General features: G+C 35.6%; 3 protein-coding genes across 4 annotated transcripts; all 3 read right to left on the reverse strand.

The window, feature by feature from the left end:
• Window positions 1-1,031: 1,031 nt before the first annotated feature.
• On the reverse strand, window positions 1,032-12,752 carry LOC141359635 (uncharacterized). The gene is made up of 9 exons (XM_073862390.1): window positions 12,599-12,752; window positions 11,696-11,998; window positions 11,274-11,591; window positions 11,042-11,170; window positions 10,522-10,833; window positions 10,099-10,401; window positions 1,769-2,080; window positions 1,321-1,662; window positions 1,032-1,120 (listed from the first exon to the last, which is right to left on the reverse strand). Exons 1-9 carry the CDS (start codon window positions 12,693-12,695, stop codon window positions 1,032-1,034), a joined length of 2,205 nt encoding a protein of 734 aa, XP_073718491.1. The 5' UTR covers window positions 12,696-12,752.
• Window positions 12,753-14,861: 2,109 nt separating this feature from the next.
• LOC129453018 (uncharacterized) lies at window positions 14,862-23,313 on the reverse strand. Its single transcript, XM_073862135.1, has 5 exons — window positions 22,896-23,313; window positions 17,904-18,176; window positions 17,489-17,806; window positions 17,082-17,387; window positions 14,862-16,961 (listed from the first exon to the last, which is right to left on the reverse strand). The coding sequence occupies exons 1-5, from the start codon at window positions 23,257-23,259 to the stop codon at window positions 16,870-16,872; spliced, it is 1,353 nt and encodes a 450-aa protein (XP_073718236.1). The 5' UTR covers window positions 23,260-23,313; the 3' UTR covers window positions 14,862-16,869.
• Window positions 23,314-23,375: 62 nt separating this feature from the next.
• LOC129453019 (uncharacterized) lies at window positions 23,376-26,178 on the reverse strand. 2 transcript variants are annotated; one of them, XM_073862141.1, is made up of 5 exons: window positions 25,597-26,178; window positions 25,198-25,247; window positions 24,123-24,425; window positions 23,694-24,011; window positions 23,376-23,572 (listed from the first exon to the last, which is right to left on the reverse strand). In XM_073862141.1, the coding sequence occupies exons 2-5, from the start codon at window positions 25,232-25,234 to the stop codon at window positions 23,391-23,393; spliced, it is 840 nt and encodes a 279-aa protein (XP_073718242.1). In that variant the 5' UTR covers window positions 25,235-25,247; window positions 25,597-26,178; the 3' UTR covers window positions 23,376-23,390. The 2 variants fall into 2 exon arrangements, with proteins under 2 accessions (XP_073718242.1, XP_073718244.1); XM_073862143.1 differs by lacking the exon at window positions 25,597-26,178 and having other exon boundaries at window positions 25,198-25,563.
• Between the last annotated feature and the right edge of the window lie 1,055 nt (window positions 26,179-27,233).

The following is a 27,233-nucleotide window of genomic DNA, read 5'->3' on the forward strand; positions in this document are numbered from 1 at the left end:
TCATGTGTCAACAACACAATAAACCATGCTCATTTTTGTGTCCAGTTTAATTCATTTATTTAAAAAAAACATGCATTCGATACAGACACTGACCTGAGAACAGCACCTCTATGATAAACACACATCACTGTACTGTGTGTACTGTGTGCAAATACATGCAAACTGTGTATATTTTATAGTGGTTTAATATGTGTAAACTGTGCAAAATGTCGTATTTTAGCAACTTTAACTCAACTTCGATTTTTATATATTTTAATGAAATACAAAGTTTGGCAGGTATCCATTAATACTCAATCAGGTGATCATACAACAAATGAATATAAATATAAAATATACTGGATACAGTATTTAAACTAACAATATACAAAAGTCCCTTTTCACAAACAATGTAATCCCAACACTTTGTTTAAATAATGTAAGCTACATGTGACTTTCAATATGAAAATCATGTTCACAAAGCAAAAAAGAGATATAGTTAAAGCAGCAATGTAATATATTTCTCACATTTTCCCCTGTTGATAGAAACTCTGGTTTTTAGCACGAGTGCCCCTTTTTAACAGGAGACTTTTCACAGTTTAAGCTATCACTATTTTAACATTAGATAATTCCTTAAAGTAATAAATTGACATATTGACACAACGTTCCTCAGATGATTATCATTTAAAACTACAGATTAAACGCTGCTATCTAGAAGACCAGTTTAACCTCTATGTATAAACAAGCTACAAAATACATGCAATGGTAACAGGGTCCTCTTCTTTGTTTTTACAAATGTCACACAATCACACAAAAATTAAAGACTTCAAAAACAGACCCAACCATTTAAATTATAAATCATTATTATAGGCTTACCATTGGGTAAGGTAAGGACATTTTGAACACAATTTTTGTTACTTTTAACAGTAAAAAAATTGTATGGATTGCAACATTAAAATGAGAATTTCCAAAATTTCACAAGAGTTCAATGAACTCCAGAGCTTTCACTTTTCTGGCTATTTGAAAGTGTTGAATAAACAGACAACATACAACTGCTACTGTTGTGAGGTTTGTATGGGAATTAAAGGAATTCCCTCTGACACTTCCTCTATATGATCCGCCGCCCCGGCTCTTTCTCGATTACCTTTGAGAAAACAAAATAAAAATTACAAACAGTGTTGATATTTCATCTTTTTATAAACTGCATTGAATTGACATCTGCATGCATTCATTTCCAATGCAGTGAAGAAAAATTAATGTCAATAAAAACCTAAATGTAACTTAAGTTGGTCTAAGTTTGTGTTGTTTATTTCTGAGTTATTGTGAAAGATTTTAATATCTCACCACGGAGAGAAACTCTGTATTTCTTGTATTTGGTCTCTTTGTTGCTGATGATGAGTAGTTTATAAAGTCCTCTGTGTTTACTGTTAATGTTTTTGATGGTGAGAGATCCAGTCTGATCCAGCTCAAGTTTGTCTTTGAATCTCCCATCAGCACCATCATGAAGCATCTTGTTCTCATCAACAACATTAAAAAACAACACATTCCTCCTCTTTGAATCAGCTTTAGCTATGAGATTGTCTTCAGGTCCAAACATCCACAGTATCATCACTTCATCACTCTGTATGTCAGTAAGACCAGTGTGTAGTGTGACAGATTCTCCCTCCATCACTGACTCCAGTTTCTCTTTATTTCATCACAGCAACACAAAATTACAGATACACATAAACATTAAAACAGACTTGAAAAAGATCAACTTTATCAATCACATTCATAGATTCATATGACTCACCGTTTACGATAATCATGAATCTCCTGTAGGTGCTGTCTGAGCTGCTGGTGATCTGCAGTTTATAAACATCTGAATGTCCTCTGCTGATGTTTGTGATGGTCAGATCTCCATTCTGTTCATTCAGTGTCAGTCTGTCTCTGAATCTTTCATCATTACCATCATATACAGACATCTTACCACTGGCTCGGTTGATTTCAGCTATACGGGTGTTTTTATTTCCAAACGTCCACAATATCTGATGGTCTTCCTTTAGCTCAGAGACTCCAGTTTGTAAAGTGACAGAATCACCCGCTGTATGTTTTAATGTATTGACTGCATGTGTATGAATACAAAAGAACATTGGTGAAGGTGAACATCTCGTACTGATACACAGCAAAATCCCCATAGTTAAATGAACACTTTTGGGTATATTGTCCAAATCTTACAGGGTGTTAAAAAGTAACACTGAAGCAGAGTTAAAAGCTGCAATCTGTAACTTTATCCTCTATATCACCATCTTTGTTTGGAACCAAAAATTGCATTTTACATCTTACTTGTAAAGTAAGGCTGTTTTATAGAAAGTCACAATTATGGTGATCAATGTTTGTTTTAGTTGGACTTGACTCTTTAGATCCCGGGCCACATCAGCATTACGGTTGCTCTCAAAGGGCCGGTTGTATTTGAAGAACTGTATGAATGTACCAACCCTTTTATTACTGTACATTGCATATTTTTCTTTGCATTTGCTTACTATTGGTTTTGTTAAAAACTCAATTAATACCTAGCTTTGACAGTAGAAGCCCAGGCAAATAATGACAAAATGTATAGAGTACAACTATTCTACAGATTATTTAAAAAATAATTGTGGTGACAAAAACACATGTTATGTGAGTACACTCAAAATGTCCTGTTATCCTTCATTGTGCAGGTAAGAAAAAAAGAGACATTTAAGATACTAATAAAGAGTTTTACAATCTCCACCATAATATGCATTTATTAGACACATATACTCTAGCTTGCCATTTCTTGCCCTCTTTGCTAAAAAGCCGTGATTTTTTTTACCTGGCTTTATCTGATTGACTGCGTCTCATGAGTTCAGTGTTGTAGGCTACAGATGAATAGTTTCAATCGTTTAGTAAAAGTATTCGGTTCAGATGAGTCATTAGTTCGCGTATTTAGCGGGAATAGACTCGTTGTAAACTAATCCCAGCTGGACATCGTGAAACATTTCTGTACACGAGACGGAAAACATTTTCCCGCTGGATGCGTGTGAGCGTGGACGAGAGAGGGAGAGAAAGCACGAGCAGATACTGTCCGTTTCCATATGCGGAGGTCGCATATGCAGCGTCATAAAGCCTGGTTTATTTAAGTTAACTGACCATTACATTCACAAGTCATACGCATATTACAACTATTTACTATAAATGAAGAAAATATTCAACTTTATAATTGTTAATATTCTGAAACAAGACAGTCTTGATGACGTATGCAGCCTGGAAATGCGAGCTCCGCAGGCTGCAGCCTCCGCATTAAGACACGGCCACTCTAGTAGTGCACGTGTGCGGGCCGCTCGTTCTCTCTCCTGCAATCATCAACATTATTATAGTTTTAGTGGCTGCTAAAAAAATGTATGTAGGAAATAACCTGCAAAAAATAAAACTTATAATAACAAAAAATAATTTGTAGACTCTGGCGGGCCACATAATTAACTTAATCTGTAAACCCGTGGGCCTTGAATTTGACACCCCTGCTTTAGATTATTCGTTTTTTTTCTAATTGCTATAACTTTGTGTGTTTAAAACATGTTTGTTATGGCAAAGAAAATGCAACAGTCCAATTCTATGGTTGTGGTTAATAAATAAAGTCTAATCATCTAGAAAATCTATGTATTAATTTACTGTTTGCACATTCATCAGAATTACAATTTTTTTGTCAATAATGTGATACTACAATATGAGATCCTGCACTTTCATAGCAGTTTGTCATTCTAAAGAAAGTTTTAACACTGACACCACTGTAAGCACTGTATTATGTAGACACAAAACATAAAAACACAGAGTATGAATCGCAACAATAGTGCCAATAAAATGAAAACTTTATACTGCAATATATGCTGGATATCAACTAATTACAAATTTCATCCAGAACTCACAGAATGCACTGCAAATGAATAAATGACAAAAAAATGTTACTATCTTCTTGTCACCATTTTCTTGTCTGATTCTTGATGTCTGTGTGCCTAATTTACACAATGGTTATTTTTATGTGTTTTATGTTTTTAAATCCTTCAGATTGACAAACTGCTATGAAAGTTGTGGACCTTGCACTGCAGTATCACATTGTTTATTAACAGAAAAGGAAAGTCATAGTTGTAGTAGCTAAAAATCAAGGTAGGAGTCAAGAATCAATTCCAACTAAAGCAAACGCTGATCACCATAATGGTGTTTTTAAATGAAACATCCAACATCTATACCTAAAATCTATACCTAAAATAACTATACAAGATGTAAAATGGTTTTAAACAGAGATGGCGATAGAGAGGATAAAGTTACAGACTGCTATGAAACTTGTGCAGCTTGCACTGCAGTATCACATTATTAACAGAAAAGGAAAGTGAAGAAACACTAAATTTGTAAATCAGTACTAACATACTAATTATGTACTAACCACACCAAATAATTGCTCTATTCTCTATAACATGTCTTAATCACAAAAAGTTGTAGTACCTAAAAAAACAAGGTAGGAGTCAAGAATCAAGTCCAACTAAAGCAAACGCTGATCACCATAATGGTGTCTTTAAATGAAACAGCCGACATCTATACCTAAAATCTATACCTAAAATAACTATACAAGATGTAAAATGGCTTTAAACAGAGATGGCGATAGAGAGGATAAAGTTACAGACTGCTATGAAACTTGTGGAGCTTGCACTGCAGTATCACATTATTAACAGAAAAGGAAAGTGAAGAAACACTAAATGTATAAATCAGTACTAATACACTAATCATGTCCTAACCACACCAAATAATTGCTCTATTCTCTATAACATGTCTTAATCACAAAAAGTTGTAGTAGCTAAAAAAACAAGGTAGGAGTCAATAATCAATTCCAACTAAAGCAAACGCTGATCACCATAATGGTGTCTTTAAATTAAACAGCCGACATCTATACCTAAAATCTATACCTAAAATAACTATACAAGATGTAAAATGGCTTTAAACAGAGATGGCGATAGAGAGGATAAAGTTACAGACTGCTATAAAACTTGTGGAGCTTGCACTGCAGTATCACATTATTAACAGAAAAGGAAAGTGAGGAAACACTAAATTTGTAAATCAGTACTAACATACTAATTATGTACTAACCACACCAAATAATTGCTATATTCTCTATAACATGTCTTAATCACAAAAAGTTGTAGTACCTAAAAAAACAAGGTGGGAGTCAAGAATCAAGTCCAACTAAAGCAAACGCTGATCACCATAATGATGTCTTTAAATGAAACAGCCAACATCTATACCTAAAATCTATACCTAAAATAACTATACAAGATGTAAAATACTCCAATCCTTCAGATTGACAAATTGCTATGAAACTTGTGGAGCTTGAACTGCAGTATCACATTATTAACAGAAAAAAAGTGAAGAAACACTAAATTTATAAATCAGTACTAACATACTAATCATGTCCTAAACACGCCAAAAAATTGCTCTATTCTCCATAACATGTCTTAATCACAAAAAGTTGTAGTACCTAAAAAAACAAGGTAGGAGTCAAGAATCAATTCCAACTAAAGCAAACACTGATCACCATAATGTTGTCTTTAAATGAAACAGCTGACATCTATACCTAAAATCTATACCTAAAATCTATACCTAAAATAACTATACAAGATGTAAAATACTCCAATCCTTCAGATTGACAAATTGCTATGAAACTTGTGGAGCTTGCACTGCAGTATCACATTATTAACAGAAAAAAGTGAGGAAACACTAAATTTATAAATCAGTACTAACATACTAATTATGTACTAACCACACCAAATAATTGCTCTATTCTCTATAACATGTCTTAATCACAAAAAGTTGTAGTACCTAAAAAAACAAGGTAGGAGTCAAGAATCTAGTCCAACTAAAGCAAACGCTGATCACCATAATGGTGTCTTTAAATGAAACAGCTGACATCTATACCTAAAATAACTATACAAGATGTAAAATACTCCAATCCTTCAGATTGACAAATTGCTATGAAACTTGTGGAGCTTACACTGCAGTATCACATTATTAACCGAAAAGGAAAGTGAAGAAACACTAAATTTGCAAATCAGTACTAACATATCATGTCCTAACCACACCAAATAATTGCTCTATTCTCCATAACATGTCTTAATCACAAAAAGTTGTAGTACCTAAAAAAACAAGGTAGGAGTCAAGAATCAAGTCCAACTAAAGCAAACACTGATCACCATAATGTTGTCTTTAAATGAAACAGCTGACATCTATACCTAAAATCTATACCTAAAATCTATACCTAAAATAACTATACAAGATGTAAAATACTCCAATCCTTCAGATTGACAAATTGCTATGAAACTTGTGGAGCTTGCACTGCAGTATCACATTATTAACAGAAAAAAGTGAGGAAACACTAAATTTATAAATCAGTACTAACATACTAATTATGTACTAACCACACCAAATAATTGCTCTATTCTCTATAACATGTCTTAATCACAAAAAGTTGTAGTACCTAAAAAAACAAGGTAGGAGTCAAGAATCTAGTCCAACTAAAGCAAACGCTGATCACCATAATGGTGTCTTTAAATGAAACAGCTGACATCTATACCTAAAATAACTATACAAGATGTAAAATACTCCAATCCTTCAGATTGACAAATTGCTATGAAACTTGTGGAGCTTACACTGCAGTATCACATTATTAACCGAAAAGGAAAGTGAAGAAACACTAAATTTATAAATCAGTATTAACATACTAATTATGTACTAACCACACCAAATAATCACTCAATTCTCTATAACATGTCTTAATCACAAAAAGTTGTAGTAGCTAAAAAACAAGGTAAGAGTCAAGAATCAAGTCCAACTAAAGCAAACACTGATCACTAAAATGGTCTCTTTAAATGAAACAGCCGACATCTATACCTAAAATAACTCTACAAGATGTAAAATGGCTTCAAACAGAGATGGCGATAGACGGGATAAAGTTACAGACTGCTTCGGTGATACTTTTAAACACTCTTTTTAAGATTGGGACAATACCCAGGAGTGTTCATTAACTCTGGGGATTTTGTTATGTATTAATATTACTATAAAAAGATTTGAGCTACTCCAATCCTTCAGATTGACAAACTGCTATGAAAGTTGTGGACCTTGCACTGCAGTATCATATTATTAACAGAAAAGGAAAGTGAGGAAACACTAAATTTGTAAATCAGTACTAACATACTAATCATGTCCTAACCACGTCAAATAATTGCTCTATTCTCTATAACATGTCTTAATCACAAAAAGTTGTAGTACCTAAAAAACAAGGTAGGAGTCAAGTCCAACTAAAGCAAACACTGATCACCATAATGGTGTCTTTAAATGAAACAGCCGACATCTATACCTAAAATCTATACCTAAAATAACTAGACAAGATGTAAAATACTCCAATCCTTCAGATTGACAAATTGCTATGAAACTTGTGGACCTTGCACTGCAGTATCAAATTATTAACAGAAAAGGAAAGTGAAGAAACACTACATTTATAAATCAGTATTAACATACTAATTATGTACTAACCACACCAAATAATCACTCTATTCTCTATAACATGTCTTAATCACAAAAAGTTGTAGTAGCTAAAAAAAACAAAGTAGGAGTCAAGAATCAAGTCCAACTAAATCAAACGCTGATCACCATAATGGTCTCTTTAAATGAAACAGCCGACATCTATACCTAAAATAACTCTACAAGATGTAAAATGGCTTCAAACAGAGATGGCGATAGACAGGATAAAGTTACAGACTGCTTCGGTGATACTTTTAAACACTCTTTTTAAGATTAGGACAATACCCAGGAGTGTTCATTAACTCTGGGGATTTTGTTATGTATTAATATTAATATAAAAAGATTTGAGCTACTCCAATCCTTCAGATTGACAAACTGCTATGAAAGTTGTGGACCTTGCACTGCAGTATCACATTATTAACAGAAAAGGAAAGTGAGGAAACACTAAATTTGTAAATCAGTACTAACATACTAATTATGTCCTAACCACGCCAAATAATTGCTCTATTCTCTATAACAGGGGTCTCCAACACGTCGCTCGCGAGCTACTGGTAGCTCGTGTCTTAATTGCAGGTAGCTCGCTCGTGGGTTTATTTATTTATTTTCTGTGGTTATGGCGCATTTGGATGTCTGGTTAAGTGCCTGTGGTACTAAAAACTGGGTGCGTGTTTGGCGTCGCGTTGTAGACCGGCGTATCATATGACATCAGTAATTTAACATGTATGATCCAAAAACAAACAGATAAGTCCGCGCTGCGAACCGGCCGATCCGCGTGATGCTTTGAAGCCGAACACACCTCGAGTAGAGGCACTATGGCTAAAAAGGATGCCGTGATTTTTGGATTCACTTTTGGTAAAACGAAAATACAGTCGTCGTCACAAGTTCAATATCATAAACATCAAATGTCAAGAAATAGAGAGCCATACGAGCATTACATCTTGACTAAGAACAGGTCAGAGGATGACATGACACAGCTAACGTTAATCGCTAAAATGATAGCAAAAGACTTAAGGCTGGTTAAATATTATGGCGCTTGTGCTTTGACTGGACGTGTTTAAAAGCGTGCTGATGATGCGCATCCACAACAGGAGTTAAACTTTCTCTCCTGTACATAACTTAGTTTAAGTCTTGCATTTTGTGCAGATGCACGTTGTATAATACATTTATGTTGTATAAGGCTTAATATTATGTAGAGTGCGTCATACAGTATATAAAGCGCATCAGTTTGTGTTTATTAACCCTTTAGTTTCACTTGATCACGCAACTTTTCCTGTTAAAGGTTTCTGTTAAAAAATCTATTTCATTAATAATCATAATAAAATGTGATCATTTTTCTGTCGCAGTTTCTTCAAAACTAAGTTTTATTTGAGTGTTTTTACAATGGATTACAATGGATTAACTGAGGGCGGGGCAATGAAAAGGGCATCTCGTTTTTCAGACCTATGGATTCATCGAAATGAAAAAATGACACACATGCACATCCCTATATGAATCCAAAATACTATATGTATGTTTGGATCATCTTTCTAAATCTGATCTTTAATAAATGTTTTTTATTCAAAAATGTTTTTTTTTTTTGAAGAATCCATATCTAAGAGGTGATAGAAAGTATAAATAAAGACAACATGAAAGTTTTTTTGTTGTTGTTTCTTAAAAGGATCTGTTCTTTCATTTGACGTATGTTTATGTTTAAAGAAAAGCATTTTCTGGAAGGTATTAAAATTTTGTGAAAAATATAAAAAAAAATGCTGGCACTGGCTGGCAACTTAAAAAAATGCTGTAGGGGAAAGAGTTCAAATAATCACTCTATTCTCTATAACATGTCTTAATCACAAAAAGTTGTAGTAGCTAAAAAAAACAAGGTAGGAGTCAAGAATCAAGTCCAACTAAATCAAACGCTGATTACCATAATGGTCTCTTTAAATGAAACAGCCGACATCTATACCTAAAATAACTCTACAAGATGTAAAATGGCTTCAAACAGAGATGGCGATAGACAGGATAAAGTCACAGACTGCTTCAATGGTACTTTTAAACACTCTTTTTAAGATTGGGACAATACACAGGAGTGTTCATTTAAAGCAACACTATGTAGTTTCCATGGAAAAATGACTTACAGCTCCCCCATGTGGTTGAAAAGCACAGTGTCAGAGACTCTTCTGCAGGCAGGGGGAGGGGCGGGTCTGTGTTTCCTACCCTCCACCGCCACTTTCAGAGTGTGCTTGTAGCAGCTAGGAGGCTGCTCAGGTTGCAGCAACAGTACAATTTGTCCAGTTAGTCAAGGTAGGAGTCGAGAATCAAGTCTAACTAAAGCCAACACGGATCACCATAATGGTGTCTTTAAATGAAACAGCCAACATCTATGCCTAAAAGAACTCTACAAGATGTAAATGGTTTCAAACAGAGATGCGATAGAGAGGATAAAGTTACAGACTCTGTCGGTGATACTTTTAAACACTCTTTTTAAGATTGGGACAATATATATACCAGGAATGTTCATTTAACGCTGAGGGTTTTGTTATGTATTAATATTACTATAAAAAGATTTGAGCTACTCACACCAGACGAGAACATTGAATTTCTTATATGAAGTTGTATTTCTGTTCTTAATCTGTAATTCATAATCTCCAGTTTCTGAGTGTTTAATGTTTGTGATGGTGAGAGATCCAGTCTGATGGTCCAGTGCCAGTCTGTTTCCGAATATCTCACAGTTTATTGAGATCTCATCATCGCTCTTTCCATTTTTTACAGCTATGATGGCATCTTTAGCTTCAGATCTCCACTGTATCTGATCATTATCCTGTAGTTCAGAAATGCCGCTCTGTAGTTCGACAGACTCTCCTTCTGTAACCTTTAGTGTGTCTACGTTATATCACACAGAAATGGATGAAACGCTGATTCGGTAAACAATCTGTACATGTACAACACTGCTTTAAAACACTCCTAAGATCATTATAGCATTGAAATATTTGATCTTCTCACCTCGGACAACAACTTTAAATCTTTTTGATTTAGTGATTCTGGTTCTTCTGGTGATCTCCAGGTGATAATCTCCAGAGATTCTGATTCTGACATCATTGATGGTGAGATCTCCAGTCTTCTTATCCAGATGAAGTTTGTTTTTGAATCTCTCATCATCACCATATGGGACATCATTGGTCCTTTGGATCTGAGCGATAATGGGACCTTTGGCTCCGAACCTCCATATTATTTTCTGATCGTCTTGTATTTCAGTGATCCCAGTTTTCAATATGGCAGAATTTCCCTCCATTACTGACACGGTCTTCATTTCATCTGTCTCAGACAAACAGAAAACATACAAGAACAGTTTTAGAAATATCATATGAATCTCACAAGACTGAAATACTTTTATGTTGCTAAATTGTTTCCTAAAAATTAGTACCCTTCAGGAAATTACCCTTTGAATTAGACAATCATGTACATCTCCTCTACTATACAAAATCTCAATCATATTCAATCATCTGTAGATTACACCAGTTACCTTTGAGTTGAGAGTATTTCCGCTGATATCCAATAGCTATAGCCAATATTATAGCTCCCAGTACGGGCAACAGGACAGCAGCACATATCAGTCCTATATATAATGCAGACAGTTCTGGTTCTGCAGCGGCTATAAAGACAACATTAATGCCCGACAGTTAACTTCAATGTATTTGTCATGGAAAATCGTGAATGTTAATATTATAAATAACTTCAGTCATCAGGAAACTTACCCACAAACACATTGTATCTCTTGTATATGGTTTCTTTGATGTTGGAGATCTGTAGTTGATAAACTCCTGTGTTTGTAGTTTTAAGGTCTTTGATGGTGAGAGATCCGGTCTGATGATCCACATGAAGTCTGTCTCTGTATCTCTCATCAAAATCATATGAGATGCTATGATTTATGATGATTTCCGCTAGACGAACGTCTGGATTTGAAGGTCCAAACATCCACGTCATTAGATTGTGTTTCTTTATTTCAGTCACTCCAGTGTTCAATGTGACCGAATCTCCTTCTCTTTTGTTTTCTACTCCAGCAAAAAATACATCTGGAAAAAACGCAGATATTCAGATTTCCACATTTATTTTATGACACTAAAATATTAAAAACAGGGACTGTAAATAAGAAAATACTTTGCTAGTTATCACTCACCCTGTACATTAAGACTGAATGTTTTAATTAAGGTTTCATTGGTGATTATTTTTTGTTGATAAAGTCCAGCGTGTTTGGTTCTGATATCGTTGATAGTGAGAGATCCAGTCTGATTGTTCAACTGAAGTCTGTCTTCAAATATCCCATCATCAGTATCATACAAAATAATATTTCCTTCATTCATTTTAGCTATAATAGCATCTCTGTATAACCATATCAGATAAACTTTACGCATGTCAGTAAGTCCAGTTTTAAATGAGACTACATTTCCCTCCAGCACTGAAACTTCCACACCATACACAGCTGAAAAACAAAGACAGATATTCAGCTTTCACCTGTGTTATGTAATGAAGCAATAATCTATCAGAGTCCTTGCAGTGATTTTACCACAGTTAAACTGTTTACCTCAGTTTTTAATGTTAAATGGTTTGTGGGTGCACAAGTGTGGATTTATAAATGTTTTTTTTTCTCTTCAACTCAGAATTTCAGGTTGGTAAAGTACAAGAAAATCATTTTAAAATGCAACAATATATCAATAAACTATATCATTAGATGCAACATTGCACAAACATTATATATACAATGTAACAGGTGGTTATAACACAGCTTACTATTACCAATGACAATACAGTTGAGTGTTACCTTAAAGGACAACATTTTATGACAAATTTATATTTAATGCTAATGCTAATGCATTCTTTCAGTTAGTAGTGACTATGGCACACCCAGATTTAATGGTTGCATCTGTCATTCATAGATTAGGATAACTTGAGGAACTAACCAAGTTTATAAAGAAATAAAGTGTATTTTTTGTGATTTGTTACATTAAACTTACTTTCTTACTTTGTCATGCAAGAAATGCAAAGTGAAAGCAAAAGTAAGAGAAAACAAAAACAAACTTACCATTTAAACGTAACAAGAAGATGAAAAACAACAACAGCTCCTTCATAATGCTGTGAAATTCAAAGAAATCCCTGTGAGAAAATGACTGAGTGAACATATTAAAGAGCTCTCATTTGACACGCGACATTATAAAGTTACTGTAATCCAGGAAATGGAGCACAGAAAATCTGGCAGGCTAATAATAGCAAAAAGCCTGAGGCGGTTTTGACAAAACTAAAACCAACTGACACCAATTAGAAATCTCATGTTGACTGAGGTTTACTTGTGATTTCAATAGAATCGCTGTGTTTACTGTACAAGTATATACTATATCCTACTATATTTTACTATTTTCTATGTTCTAAATTATTTGAAAAAATAAGCTTCTCTGCTCCTAGCCTTTAAAGGAAAACACCACTGTTTTTCAAATTATTAACTATATTCTTATCTCAACTTAGGCTAATTAATAAATCCCTATCTTTATCAATGCGTGCACTTAATCTTTGTACGGCACGTCGTAAATGTGTTAGCATTTAGCCTAGCCCCATTCATTCCTTAGGATCCAAACAGGGATGAATTTAGAAGCCACCAAACACTTCCATGTTTTCCCTATTTAAAGACTGTTAGTTACACGAGTAAGCATGGTGGCACAAAATAAAACGTGGGGATGTTTAAGCGAATAAAAAATGAGATCTAGATTGTATGGCGGAAGAGCACTTAGTTTGCAACACTTCCACCTCAGCGCACAGGAACATCATCACTCCTGTGAAATCCCCCTAGGTCGAAGTTCTGCAAACGAAGTGCTTTTTAATGTCACATTCCAGACAGCACAGAAGAAACATGTCCGACCCATCTATTACAATTATTACGTTAAAGGGAGAGCTTCACATGCATCATATTCATACACAAGTAATACACACATCTCTGCAATAAATGAACATTTAAGATTTGTTTCTAGATCGTCTTGAATGTGAAAGAAGTGCAATGTTCCCACATATGTGGGTTTCATTGTCAGACAGAGGGTTATTTGCATTTTTTTTAATTATTTAATACTGTTCTTTAGAGGAGGATATTGTTTGTACATCATCTAACCATCCTTATATTATTGATTGAGATATATATTTTTGAAAGAGCTACACAATTTAGACAACAGCAGAGCGGGGAGGAAGACAGTTTTGTTTTTAACTTTATTTTAAACCTTAAGTTTCATGCTAAAAAAGCCTTGACAAACACCTTAGTATCAATATTTTTTATATGAGAAAATATCTACAGCCTACTTTAGGATCAGTCCACCCACCCTTAGCCAAACGAAATCTGCATCTCAAAATGCAAAATGTTGTTACAGCTGAGATAAATACAAGAAAACTTAATTTTTGTGAATATGATATCTTAATGAAATAATAAAAAAACAAATAAGCTCGAAAGTTTGAAAGCTTGTAAAGTGAGAAGTGAAAATTGCCGTTTGTAAGTTAACAGACATCTGCCACATTTGATTTTAATCCAAATGTTAACCACAACCTAAAATTTTCCACTCTAGTCATATCAAAAACAGTTGGGGTTCTTGTGTTTATTATTATCTGAGATGTGAACCAAGAGAACATTCTTCCCATTTTTTAAGTTATAGCAAAACAAAGTTGGTGACAGTTTGGATTTATATTTTCAGCTATGCCATATCTTGGCTAAATGTGACAGCTAACTTCCACATGTGCCTGTATGTACGTTCTATCTGGGTTAATCAAAACTCATCCAAACTCTTCACAAAAGTATCTGTCCGACCCTGTGTGTAACTACTGCAGCGGCGTGTATTACGTGGGGTACTCTGAGGACATGTCCCACCCACTTTTTATAAAAAGTAAATTCGTCCCACGCACTTTTTTATTAGAGAGTTGTGTTCACATCATGTTGAGGTTTTAATTGAGCAATGTATATAAATGCAGAATGATTTAAAATTCAAAGAGACAAGATTTCACGTTTTATGGTTAACAGTCACTCATTTGTAACGTCATCATCACACGCCCCAGCTCGTATCCACAGTCTCGCGCTCTATCCAACATAGGCCCTGATGTGCACTTCATGTGGACTTTCGGATCTTGTGGGCTTAAATTGCGCATGATCGCTTAGTCTATGAGTCCATAGGCTTTCCCATCTATCATTTTCAAGCTTTGAAGTGTGCTCATCAGCGCCTCCTTTGCCCCCTTGATGCAGTCTTCAGCAAAGCCTATATTTTGACACGTTAGCTTTTATTTATACTATTTCTGTATTCATACCTTTATTCAAGTTGTAGTAGATAAGGCAGTCAGTGGATTTTTTTATAGTTCAGCAGCTCCATCTAGTGTTTAAACATTGAAAACACACTGATAACTATTTCATATAGCTATACTCATGTGTCAACACATCGATTTAATTCAATAAACCAGCATGCTCATTTTGTCTGCATTAATTCATTTATTAAAAAAACATGCATTTGATACAGACACTGACCTAAGAACAGCACCTCTATGATTTACACACATCACTTTACTGTGGGTACAAATACATGCAAACTGTATATATTTTATTGTGGTTTAATATGTGTAAATGTACAAAATGTCAACAATATAACAATATGAGTACAAAAGTCCCTTTTTTATGTAAGATACATGTGACTTTCAATATGAAAATTATGTTCACAAAACAAAATACAGATATAGTTAAAGATGCATTGTGTGCCGTATGCATTTTAAAAATGAGAGGTGAGCTGTTGGTTGCTATTCACAATCTTACCTCTAGATGCTGCTAAAATGTACATACACAGCCTTTATAGCGGAAACACCATCATTTTGCAATACATTTTTAAAGAAATAGTAATCCTAAAAATCATATATCCAATAAGTAATATATATTATGTCACATTTGTTTCCTGCTGATATAAGCTCTTGTTTTGGCACGAGTTCCCCTTTTTAACAGGAGACTTTTCACAGTTTGAGCTTTCACTGTTTTAACATCAGATCACTCCTTATGTAAGAAAGTAATACATTTACTGTATATATTTACACAATGTCACTCAGATGATTATCATTTAAAACGATACCGATTAAACACTGCTAACTAGATGACCAGTATGATGATTTTGCAGATAGCGATAATGGAAAATACCATACAAATAAATAGAAGAAACCTATTTATTAAATTGCCTAAAGTAAATCCCAAACACAAGAGAGAATGGTTTAAGTACAAAAAATAAGGAAACCAAACATAAAACGACAGATGCATCGTATTAAGTAAACGGGAAGGACTGGTGCATCATATTCATGCAAAATTGTATTGCACAACTTTTTTGGTATTGCACAACTTTTTATCATTTATATAACATGAAATTAATGATTTGATTATACATGCAATGAATGAAAGTGTTAAATGCTTCTGTTTCTTCTTCTCTCATGAGTTCAGCATCACATTGTGCCCGTACACACTGCATATTAATTTGGTTGTCACTTCACCTTTGAATGCTTAATCCAGTTCTGTACACACAAAGTTCAGTCATTTACAGGACTGACAACTGCATTCTACAACCGAATTAACTCCCGCAAAATGCTGGTAGTGACAACCGAATTTACAGAAATTCTGTGTACATAACCAAACTGAACAACTAGTAGTTAATAAAGTGTTTTAACGTGCACCATAGACATGAAAGGTCTCTCTTCTAAAAAAAATAAATGCCTAGAAGGGGAAAAAGTCTTCTGTATGTGCGGTTCAGAAAATGACAGAGGCATGAGTGTTGCCAGATCTTTCACTAAAAAACAGCGAACAAGAAAAATCCAATAATAAACCAAAATAATTCCAAATGCTTTACTTCATAGATCAAAATATTGGCACTGACAGTTTCTCACTTTATTAACACAAAAAACTTGATTGCTTGATGAGCCAAAAGCCACAAACGGTTAAGTGTTTAACCAAATAGACCTGGCAACACTGCAAGACAGCAGCATCAAAAATGCCTACAATGCACAACACAGAGAGTGAGGTTTATTGCAAAACATAAGCCTGTTAAATTATTTTGGTCAAAGCTGTGAGTGAGTCTTGTTCCGTACAGACATGAAGGGTCACTGTCCTGCAAAGTTTAGCTCCAGCCCTAATCAAACACACCTGAAAAATCTAATCAAAGGCTGCTGGATGACTTGGAAATGGCATTCATGTGGGTGTGATTATGGTTGGAGCTAAACTTTGCATGAATGCCCACCCCTGCTTTACACTGACAGCTGCTCTGTTGTATAATAAGTGTGCATATAGTGTTGGTATAAATAGACAACATACTACTGCTGCTGTTGTGAAGTTTCAATGGGAAGTAAAGGAATCGCCTCTGACACCATCTCTATATGACCTGCCGTACCGTCTCTTTCTCGACCTGTGAGAAAACAAAATAAAAATCACAGCCTTCATCTTTTTATATAACTTTTTTTATAAATATAAAGCATGTTTTTGTTGTTTATTTTTGAGTTATTGTGAAAGATTTTAATATCTCGACCACGAAGAGAAACTCTGTATCTCTTGTATTTGGTTTCTTTGTTGCTGATGATCTGTAGTCTATAAAGTCCTGTGTGTTTACTGTTGATGCCTGTGATGGTGAGAGATCCAGTCTGATCCAGCTGTAGTTTGTCTTTGAATCTTTCATCAGCACCATCATAAAGCATCTGGTTGTTCATATCAGCTTTAGCTATGAGACTTTCTTCAGGTCCAAACATCCACAGTATCATCACTTCATCACTCTGTATGTCAGTAAGATCAGTGTGTAGTGTGATAGATTCTCCCTCCATCACTGACTCCAGTTTCTCTTTATTTCATCCCAGCAAGACAAATAAAAATACAGATAAACGTGAACATTAAGACGATGAAAATGATCAACTTCAATAGTCATAGATTCATGTGACTCACCATTTATTGCAAGTATGAAACTCTTGCATGTGCTCTCTGATCTGCTGTTGATCTGGAGTTTATAAACATCTGAATGTCCTCTGCTGATGTTTCTGATGGTCAGATCTCCATTCTGTTCATTCAGTGTCAGTCTATCTCTGAATCTCTCATCATTACCATCATATACATACGTCTGAGTCTCACCGCTGGCTCGGTTGATTTCAGCTATACGAGTGTTTTTATCTCCAAACATCCACAGTATCTGATGGTCTTCATTCAGTTCTGAGACTTGAGTGTGTAAAGTGACAGAATCACCCGCTGTATGTTTTAATGTATTTACTGCATGTGTATGAATACAGAAGAACATTAGTAAAGAAAACAGGTAAACATGTTGTATTAATATTAATATGACTTATAAAAGATTTGAGATACTCACACCAGACAAGAACATTGAATTTCATATATGAAGTTGTATTTTTGTTTTTAATTTGTAGTTCATAAACTCCAGAGTGGGAGTTTTCAATGTTTTTGATGGTAAGAGATCCAGTCTGATGGTTCAACGTCATGTTTTTATCAGTCTTTCCATTTCTTACAGCTATGATGGCATCTTTAGCTTCAGATCTCCACTGTATCTGATCATCATCCTGTAGTTCAGAAATGCCCGTCTGTAGGTCAACAGACTCTCCTTCTGTAACCTTTATTGTGTCCACTTTATATCACAAAGAAAGACAAAAATAAAGAAATATTGACATATGAAGAGATCTTAACATGCGTCAAATATATAACAGCAGCACTCAGCTTTGTAATACCATCCTCTGACTGAGCGTAATTGATAAGCGTTTGCCTTCTCATGAGGGGGGAATTGTCTGAAGTTTAAAATCATTGGTGTAAATATAAGCCAATCACCAGGGGCAATTCAAGGATTTTTTCAACTTGGGGGCACAAGAGGGGCCACGACTAATACAGAGGGGCCAATCTTATATTTTGTGTTTATATGTAGAATGTTAGATTTCTGCATTATCCCAAACGGCGCAGCATAACCATCGCTCCACATAAAAACGTTACGTTGCTTTTCATTGCTCTATTGGCCAAATGTATTTTGATGGACTACAGTATGAGACACAGTAGTGCAACTCTCTCTATAGTCTACACATTATGAGTTCTGATCTTTGAAGGATACAGGGATGATCACATGCGATTGGAGGTTGCCTGGACACATTTAAAAAGTTGCTTACTTTAGCGCCTTTTTGCTCAATTCAAAATCACTTGAATGTTAACATTTGCCTTAAAGCAACACTAAAGAACTCTGGCTCTTTGCTCCCCCTACAGGTTAGAAGCGTAATTGTTCATTACCACTGTCGTAAATACTGCAGCATAGCTGGCTCTGATTGGATTGTAGGTCTGCCGTAAAGCAAGTTTTTGTAGTTTTCACTCGAACTACAGGACCACTACCCGACGGTTGGAAACTTCTTTAGTGCGGTTTTGGCCGATAGAGGGCTGCAAAGCGAATGTGAAAGCGCCATTCACCCTGTTTTGTGTGGATGAACCACTGAAACTTTTTTGGAAACGTTATTTTAAGGTAAAAAAACCTCTTTGGTGTTGCTTTAAAGGACAAGTTCGGTATTTTACACTTAAAGCCCTGTTTTCAGATTGTTTATGATGAAATAGAACGGTTTTGACTGAAATTTCGACATTTGCGGCTGCCCAGAGAATTTTTGGGTGTTTGTGTTTCAGCTCCTACCTTTAGAATGGGTTTAATGGTGCACTGGAACAATCCTTACTAGGGTGCATTGGACTTTCGTTTGCGGAGACGTGGAGCTCGCCGGGTGGTCGGGGGTGTTCACTTGTGTGCTCACTCAGAAAACGCTGCAAAATACGCATTCCAACAGGTTTTATCGTAGTTTTTGCCAACTCCATTGACTTGTATTAGTTGTGCTGTGAGGTACGGTATTACTCCGCGCCGGGAACTTTGTTTCTATTCTTGCAACTGGCAATGGCGGATTAGCGCCACCACCTGGGCTGGAGTGTCTATTATTCAAGCTCTAAGCGGAAGAATGTACAGGTGTGAGGCGTTTGGAAAAATAGGTCCACAAGTTAACAACGAATGCTAAAACAGCTGTTGGAAAGCATCTTTTAACGCGATTTTTGTGTGAGCATATCATTGAACACCCCTGACCACTCGAAAGGTTTCACGTCCTTGCAAACGAAAGTCCAATGCATTCTAAAAAGGATTGCTCCAGTGCACCACCAAACCCACTGCAGAGGTAGGAACCGAAACACAAACACCCAAAAAGTCTCGGGGCAGCCGCAAATGTCGAAACCCCAGTCAAAACCGTTCCACCTCATCACAAACAATCTGAAAACAGGGCTTTAAGTTTAAAATACCGAACTTGTCCTTTAATAAGCCTTTGAAACATGTGCAAATGATAAACTTCCCCTATTTAAATGTGCGTATTAATCCGCTGCACTCATACAGTATAGTGGCACATTAAAGGGATACTTCACCGATTTAGCATTCAGCTTTGTATCTGTAGAAACCCAGCTGTATTACTGAATGACCATGTTTCCCTCCATCATTTCCCCCTGAGAGGAGAGATATCTGCATTTTGGTTCTGCAAAAAAGTCCTCCGATGATGCAAAAATCGTCATATTACATCATCGGAGGACTTTTTTGCAGAACCAAAATGCAGATATCTCTCCTCTCAGGGGGAAATGAGGGAGGGAAACATGGTCATTCAGTAATACTGCCGGGTTTCTACAGATACAAAGCTGAATGCTAAATCGGTGAAGTATCCCTTTAAGTATAGATCAAAAAAATAAGTCTGAACGCAGGAAAACCCTGATTGTTTAGCTATCTTGGTCGCAGCAAACATCGAATCTCGTCCTAACACTAAAGAAGATACCAAAATCTAGCGCTGCAACAACTTGCTAACGTAAATTGAAAAATAATGATAATTAATTCAAATTAGATCAACTTGCATGTGCTTTTTTCATTAGATAACTGCAGTTCCTGTCGTTCAGAAGAATCATGGAATTCAAAATGCCAGCCAGAAAAAAAGATTTGATTTGAATGCTTGATTGACAGACAAGTTGAAGGGTGGGGGCACACTGGGGGGGCCAATGAGACTTCCATCGTGCCACATTTAGGTAACTTGATATTTAAATACATTAGGTAAGAGGCGAAGGCCAACCCCTGTATGTTTTGTTTTCTTTAATAGATTAAAGTAGGGAAGTACAGTATACAGCCCCCAATGCTAAAGACTTGCTTTTCTTGTTTTATTTTTCTTAGTTAGTTCAGAGGTTTAAAACAGTAAGTATTGGTTTTGTTATGTTTCTTTATTGTTTTTTTGGCATCACTATTTGGCATCATTTTCTCTTGGATTTATATTTATGTATATCTTTTGGATTGTCTATTTGTCAAATTTTCTTAATTGTGTAGTCATTGTTATTTCGTGTCCCTGCATCCTTCTTTTGCTGTCTTCACAAATACAAAAAATACCACAGCCATAAATATTACTCCTTTACCCTAGACCTTATTTTAAAATGTTGTAACATTTAATGGGGGCTCATCCGGGATCTTTATCAAAATAATTCAACATTTATGGTAATTTTGGTAATTGTGTGCTTGTAAGTGAACAGTCTCTTAATAAAGCAAATATTAAGAGTTGCAGGTGTGGCCTAAGTCAAAAGTTGATAGTGGTGATTGGCGTTGAGTTCTGGGAGAGGAGGACAAGCAGAGTGGCGGATCTAATGCTAAAGTGGAAGCAGAAGCTAAGGCCGACATACCACCGTTTGATACTGTTCTGTTGATTCATTGAAGGAGAAAGACTAAATGTCCGCATGGTATTATGCAAGTATACTCCCGTAAGCACTGTGACCGAATCTTTCAAACATGGTAAGGAGCGTCACATTTCCGGCTGACGTCAGAGGTATTCAGCCCAATCACAACGTACAGATTAGCTGACCAATCAGGGACACAGCGCTTTTTAAATCAATGACTTTGGACAAAATCAAAACGTTTGAGGAAGACAAGGGTATCTGGAGCTACAAAAATTTACATTATTTGGAAAATAATGTGTTTTCTTACCCATAAACTATGCAAACACATTGTGTTATACCAAATATACAAAATAACGTTGTTTTTTAGCAATGAAATGAATGGTCTTTAAGGGATGTTTAGCCGAACGCGTAGTAATGTATCTTAATGAGCAGAAGGCAGTGGCGGCTCGTGACTGCACTTCCGAGGATGCGCTAATTCATAATAAATGTTCGGATTGTCAAGTGTGTGGTTCCCTTTTCCAAAATATGTGTCATGGGTGTGGAGAGATCCTGTGTGCATCACGTGTTTTGTCAAAATAAGTGCCTGCTGGAGACACGTCAAAACCGTTTATGATAAAAGAGACGCTTGTGTTCCCTAAATACACGCAAGACACTCACTTAACAGTAAACTCTGATTACGCATAATATCTGGCACACGCGAGCGTCTCCTTTCAAGTTCAAGGCATCAGGCACTTATTTTGGCATGACACGTGATGCACACACGATCTCTCAAAGCGGAGAACACATATTTTGAAATGATGAACCACACACATGACAAGCTACATACATGTTGTGATGAACTTCGCATCGTGAGCTTCAAAAAAAGAAGTCACCAGCCGCCACTGGCAGAAGGTTAATACTTTATCGCACGCATCCGTACTTGCGGATGAGTTTATTTTGAACAAGATGAACACAAATATTTTTTCTTCTACACGTCCTAAAATGTTGCAGATTGACAGTTACAGTTATTACATGACATTTTGACCCTCTAAAGATGATCAGAACAATTTTGGAGAAGATCAGGATGATTTGTTTGAGATGTCCATAAATCAAGCTGCGTAGAAACTAAAGCAACAGAGTCACAAAAGTCCTCCCTAGAAATGTGTAAGGTGTGAACAAATGGCAAAAACAATGTCACGTGTTGTAGTGAGGACGCATGTCATCGCGAACAAGGTACCTTTCAGCTCTTTGATATGGGGGTTTTAAATACAGATTAACATTCACGACGAGAAATGTCTGCAAACTGGAATAATGGAGAGATCAGGAATCTTCATAGAACAGAATGCGTCATGCGCAAGTTCATGATCAGATCAGAAAATGGTTTCCCCAGAGAGAAATAGCGGATGATAAGCAAACTTACACATCTTTCCTTGTATTTTCTGTAATCTGTTAGAGAAATATATGGATTGGCTGTACACACGAAGCCAAAAGGGTGTCTGTTTCAGATTTATCCACTCTTGGACCCAGTTTAAAAACGACAGATCAGTCTGGATGAAATGCCAATTCAATAAAAATAAATCTATACATTTACAGCTGAACACGTCTCCGTGTGGACACGCTCTAAACCCTCCTAAAATCATTATAGCATTAAAGTAATTGATTTTCTCACCTAGGACAACAACTCTGAATCTCTTTGATTTAGTGATTTTGTTTCTTCTGGTGATCTCCCGATGATAATCTCCAGAGATCCTGATTCTGACATCATTGACGGTGAGATCTCCGGTCTCATTATCCAGATGAAGTTTGTTTCTAAATCTCTCATCATCAGTATATGGGACAGTATAGGTCTTTTTATGAACCTGAGCGATGATGGGGCCTTTTGCTCCGAACCGCCAGATTATTTTATGATGGTCTTGTATTTCAGTGATCCCAGTTTTCAATATGGCAGAATTTCCCTCCATCACTGACACAGTCTTCATTTTATCTGTCTCAGACAAACAGAAAACATTCAAGAACAGTTTTAGAGATATCATATGAATCTCACAAGACTGAAATACTTTTATGTTGCTAAATTGTTTCCTTAAAATTAACACCCTTCAGGAAACTACCCTTTGCATTAGACAATCATGTACATCAATCTAAAAGAACATACAGTACACCTCCTCTACTGTACAGTACAGTACAAGAACTCAATCATCGGTAGATTACACCAGTTACCTTTTAGATGAGCGTATTTCCTCCTATATCCAATAGCCACAACCAGTATTATAGCTCCCAGTATAGGCAACAGGACAGCAGCACATATCAGTCCTATATATGATGCAGACAGTCCTGGTTCTGCAGCGGCTATAAAGACAAACATTAATGCACAACAGTTAGTCTTAGTGTATTTGCCATATAAAATCAAAAATGTTATAAATAACTTAAACTTAAAAACTTAAAAGAAAATTAAAAGATTTGATCTTACCCACGAATACATTGTATCTCTTGTATATGGTCTCTTTGCTGTTGGAGATCTGTAGTTGATAAACTCCTGTGTCTGTAGTTTTGAGATCTCTGATGGTGAGAGATCCGGTCTGATGATCCACATGAAGTCTGTCTTTGTATCTCTCATCAAAATCATATGAGATGCTATCATTTATGATGATTTCAGCAAGACGGATGTCTGGATTTGAAGGTCCAAACATCCACATCATTAGATTGTGTTTCTTTATTTCAGTCACTCCAGTGTTTAATGTGACCGAATCTCCTTCTCTTCTGTTTTCTACTCCAGCAAAAAACACATCTGGAAAAAAACATTTTGTGTGTGTCAGATTTCCACATTCATTTTATGACACAAAAACATTTAAAACAGGGAGTGCAAATAAGAAAATTGCTAGTTATCTTAGTTACTCACCCTGTACAGTAAGACTGAATGTTTTGATGAAGGTTTCATTTGTGATTATTTTTAGTTGATAAGGTCCAGCGTGTTTGGTTCTGATATCGCTGATAGTGAGAGATCCAGTCTGATTGTCCAACTGAAGTCTGTCTTCAAATATCCCATCATCAGTATCATACAAATTAATATTTCCTTCATTCATTTTAGCTATAATAGCATCTCTGTACAACCAGATCAGATAAAGTTTACGCATGTCAGTAACTCCAGTTTTAAATGAGACTACATTTCCCTCCAGCACTGAAACTTTTTCACCAAACACAGCTGAAAAACAAAAACAGATACTCAGCCTTACAGTGAGTTTACCACAGTTTTACCTTCAGTTTATAATGTTAAACGAATTGTGGGTACACAAGTGTAAATTAAAAAAAAAATCTAAATTCCAGTATAGTAAAGTACTAGAAAAATAAAATGCAAAAATATATCAATAAACTATATCTCTATGCAACAGGTGGTTAAAACGCCAAAGTAGTATCAACAACAATAAAGTTTAGCATTTTTTTCTTTCAACAAAACAACTTTTAAAGGATAGCATTTTATATGATAAAACTTCATTAATGCTATTGTACTACACTCTTAGAACAGATGTGTTAAAACAACACAATCAGTGTTAGTTAGGGCACAACACACTAAATGCTTTGTCCCAGAATACACACATCTGTGTTTTTATTGGAACAACACGTTTTGTGCTACTTAACACAACCTGTGTATTATTTGAACACAAAATTACATATAATATGTTAAATAGCATAACACAAAAAATTTGTAAAAATTGAACACATAGCCTACTTTCTTAGTGTGTACTAAACTTACACTAGAGACACACCCAGATTTAATGGTTGCTATCATTCATAGATTCGGGTATCTTGAGCAAATACCACGTTTTATCAAGTTTATAGGTTTAATAAATGATTTTCTGATTATAAACACATGTAAGGATTTGTTACATTAAACTTGAAAGTTACTTTCTATCACTGTCATGCAAGATAATGCAAAGTGAAAGCAAAAGTAAGAGAAAACGTTTAAACAAACTTACCATTTAAACTTAACGAGAAGATAAAAAACAGCAACATTTTCTTTATAATTCTGTAAAATTCTGTAAGAAATCCACGTGAAAAAAATGACTGAGTGAAGATGTTAAAGAGCTCTCATTTGACACACATCATGATAACGGTACTGTAATCCAGAAAGGAGCAGATGGGGATTTTCAGGCTAACAACGTCAAATATTGACAGAGGCACGTTTAACAACACTAACACCTTTAAAACCGAGGTTTACTTGATTTCATTAGAAATCATGAATCGCTAAGTTTACTATATGTACAAGTATTTCTACTATTCTACTATATACTAGTTTCTGAATTATTTGAAATAGTAGCTCGCATCAAATTCAAAAATCTTCTCCTTTAACTCCATCATTGTGTCAGCACTCTTACCTTCACTCGCTAATACAGATGTGCCTTCTGCACTATGCCAACAAAGCGACGTTGTGTCATTCCAAAAAGGGAAAAGATCACGCGCACATTCTGTTGATCTGATCCACATCTGTGGAATGGTCTGCCTGTTGTGACAAGATCTGCTTACTCTTTAAACCATGGGCCGGCGCTAGAGGTGGGCTAGCAGGGCAAGCCCCGATTATTATGATAATTTGCCTGATATGCGTCCTGAGTTTTATTGCGCGTTAAAATATGTTATATTCCAGCCGAACCGTAATGCTATGTTTATACTCGCCGCGTCCGCAACGGCGCGTGGTGCGCGCGGCAAACATGACTTCAACGCTTGCGCGTTGGGTGCGCAAGACCCCATTTCGCGTGGAGGTGTGCACGGCATTTTTTTGTAAACTGTGCGCGCGGCTCCGCATCCGAAAATGACCGAACTCGAGGCGATTTGTCCGAGCAGGCAAGCATGTGGCGTATCTCTTTGGTCAATCCAAGCAAAACAATGTATATCTGACACTCTGGAAGTAAAGTATGGAAACGTTGCAGTTTAAAACACGAATTATTTTACATGATTCAGCATGTTTGGCATATATTTGTATTGAATGAACCACTGGACGAGTAATAAATCATAAGATGTCTGTACTGTTTGTTTAGTATAAAACGTTAATGAAATTGTTTAATAAATACATATTTAAGAAATTGTTGTTTTATTCATGTCCTCATATTTATATATCAAGCTCTGATGTTACAAGCACCAGGGTTGTTCCAGCTGACGACTTCTTCTATTCGCTTCTTTATGTTTGTTTTTTAATTTGATTGCTCGCGTTGCGACTTTTGGCTTACCATGATTTTTCACTTCAGGATAATTGTCCAAATTATAAGTACTTCGTTAAGAATAGTGTGGTAACACTTGATTACAGTTTTTCTGAATTGCTAAAACAATTTTTTTGAAACCATCACTCATTTTCTCAAAACCTTAAACACAAATCCAATTGTCAAACTAAATTCACAGACAAAATGAAACAATTCCTTCAAAACCATTTCAGCTGTACTCAAAATCAAACTAAGCTTTCAAATCATACACACACAAGTCTATAATATAAAACACTACAAGCATCCATTAGACACTACCTTAAAAAATGGAAAACACAACATCCAGGACATCTGCTTACAGAAAAATACATGTTTATTGTACATAACAACACACTTGACAAATACTGTTAAAAATCTATATTACTGTAATCACAAGTTTAGTTCAGTGAATATAGCGAATACTTTATTGTAAGTACTGCAAGAAAGAGTAAGTTTACAATATTACTGTAAGCAGCACTTGTATTTTGTAAAAAGTCAGCAATCCAACTGCAAATTTTGCTAATTGCATTGTCTCTGGTGTCCTTTTCTTCCTCTTCATCTGCCTCTCAGATTGTTTCCAGTCCAAACAATAGGTAAAAAATAACATTAGATAAAAGTGTGTAGAATTTTGAGTTGTTGTGTTTACTCGATGATAACTGTGTTGCAGTTGTGTTCAACTTTTGCCTGCCTGTGTTTAGCATTTATAAAATTCAATTCAATTCAATTTTATTTATATAGCGCTTTTCACAATTTGGTAATTGTATCAAAGCAGCTTTACATAA

Source organism: Misgurnus anguillicaudatus, chromosome 23 (genome assembly GCF_027580225.2).
Source record: "Misgurnus anguillicaudatus chromosome 23, ASM2758022v2, whole genome shotgun sequence".
Lineage (NCBI taxonomy): Eukaryota > Metazoa > Chordata > Actinopteri > Cypriniformes > Cobitidae > Misgurnus > Misgurnus anguillicaudatus.

Coding starts and splice junctions, on each gene's coding strand:
- LOC129453019 (XM_073862141.1), bottom strand. CDS start 25,234: ATGTTGCTGTTTTTTATCTTCTCGTTAAGTTTAAATG. Junction 24,012..24,122: donor ATTCAGTCTTACTGTACAGG/GTGAGTAACTAA, acceptor GTTTTTTTCCAG/ATGTGTTTTTTGCTGGAGTA. Junction 23,573..23,693: donor GAGATACAATGTATTCGTGG/GTAAGATCAAAT, acceptor TTGTCTTTATAG/CCGCTGCAGAACCAGGACTG.
- LOC141359635 (XM_073862390.1), bottom strand. CDS start 12,695: ATGTTCACTCAGTCATTTTCTCACAGGGATTTCTTTGAATTTCACAGC. Junction 11,999..12,598: donor CTTCTTGTTACGTTTAAATG/GTAAGTTTGTTT, acceptor TTTGTTTTTCAG/CTGTGTATGGTGTGGAAGTT. Junction 11,592..11,695: donor ATTCAGTCTTAATGTACAGG/GTGAGTGATAAC, acceptor CGTTTTTTCCAG/ATGTATTTTTTGCTGGAGTA.
- LOC129453018 (XM_073862135.1), bottom strand. CDS start 23,259: ATGATATCTCTAAAACTGTTCTTGAATGTTTTCTGTTTGTCTGAGACA. Junction 17,807..17,903: donor ATTCAATGTTCTTGTCTGGT/GTGAGTATCTCA, acceptor ATACACATGCAG/TAAATACATTAAAACATACA. Junction 17,388..17,488: donor TTTCATACTTGCAATAAATG/GTGAGTCACATG, acceptor GATGAAATAAAG/AGAAACTGGAGTCAGTGATG.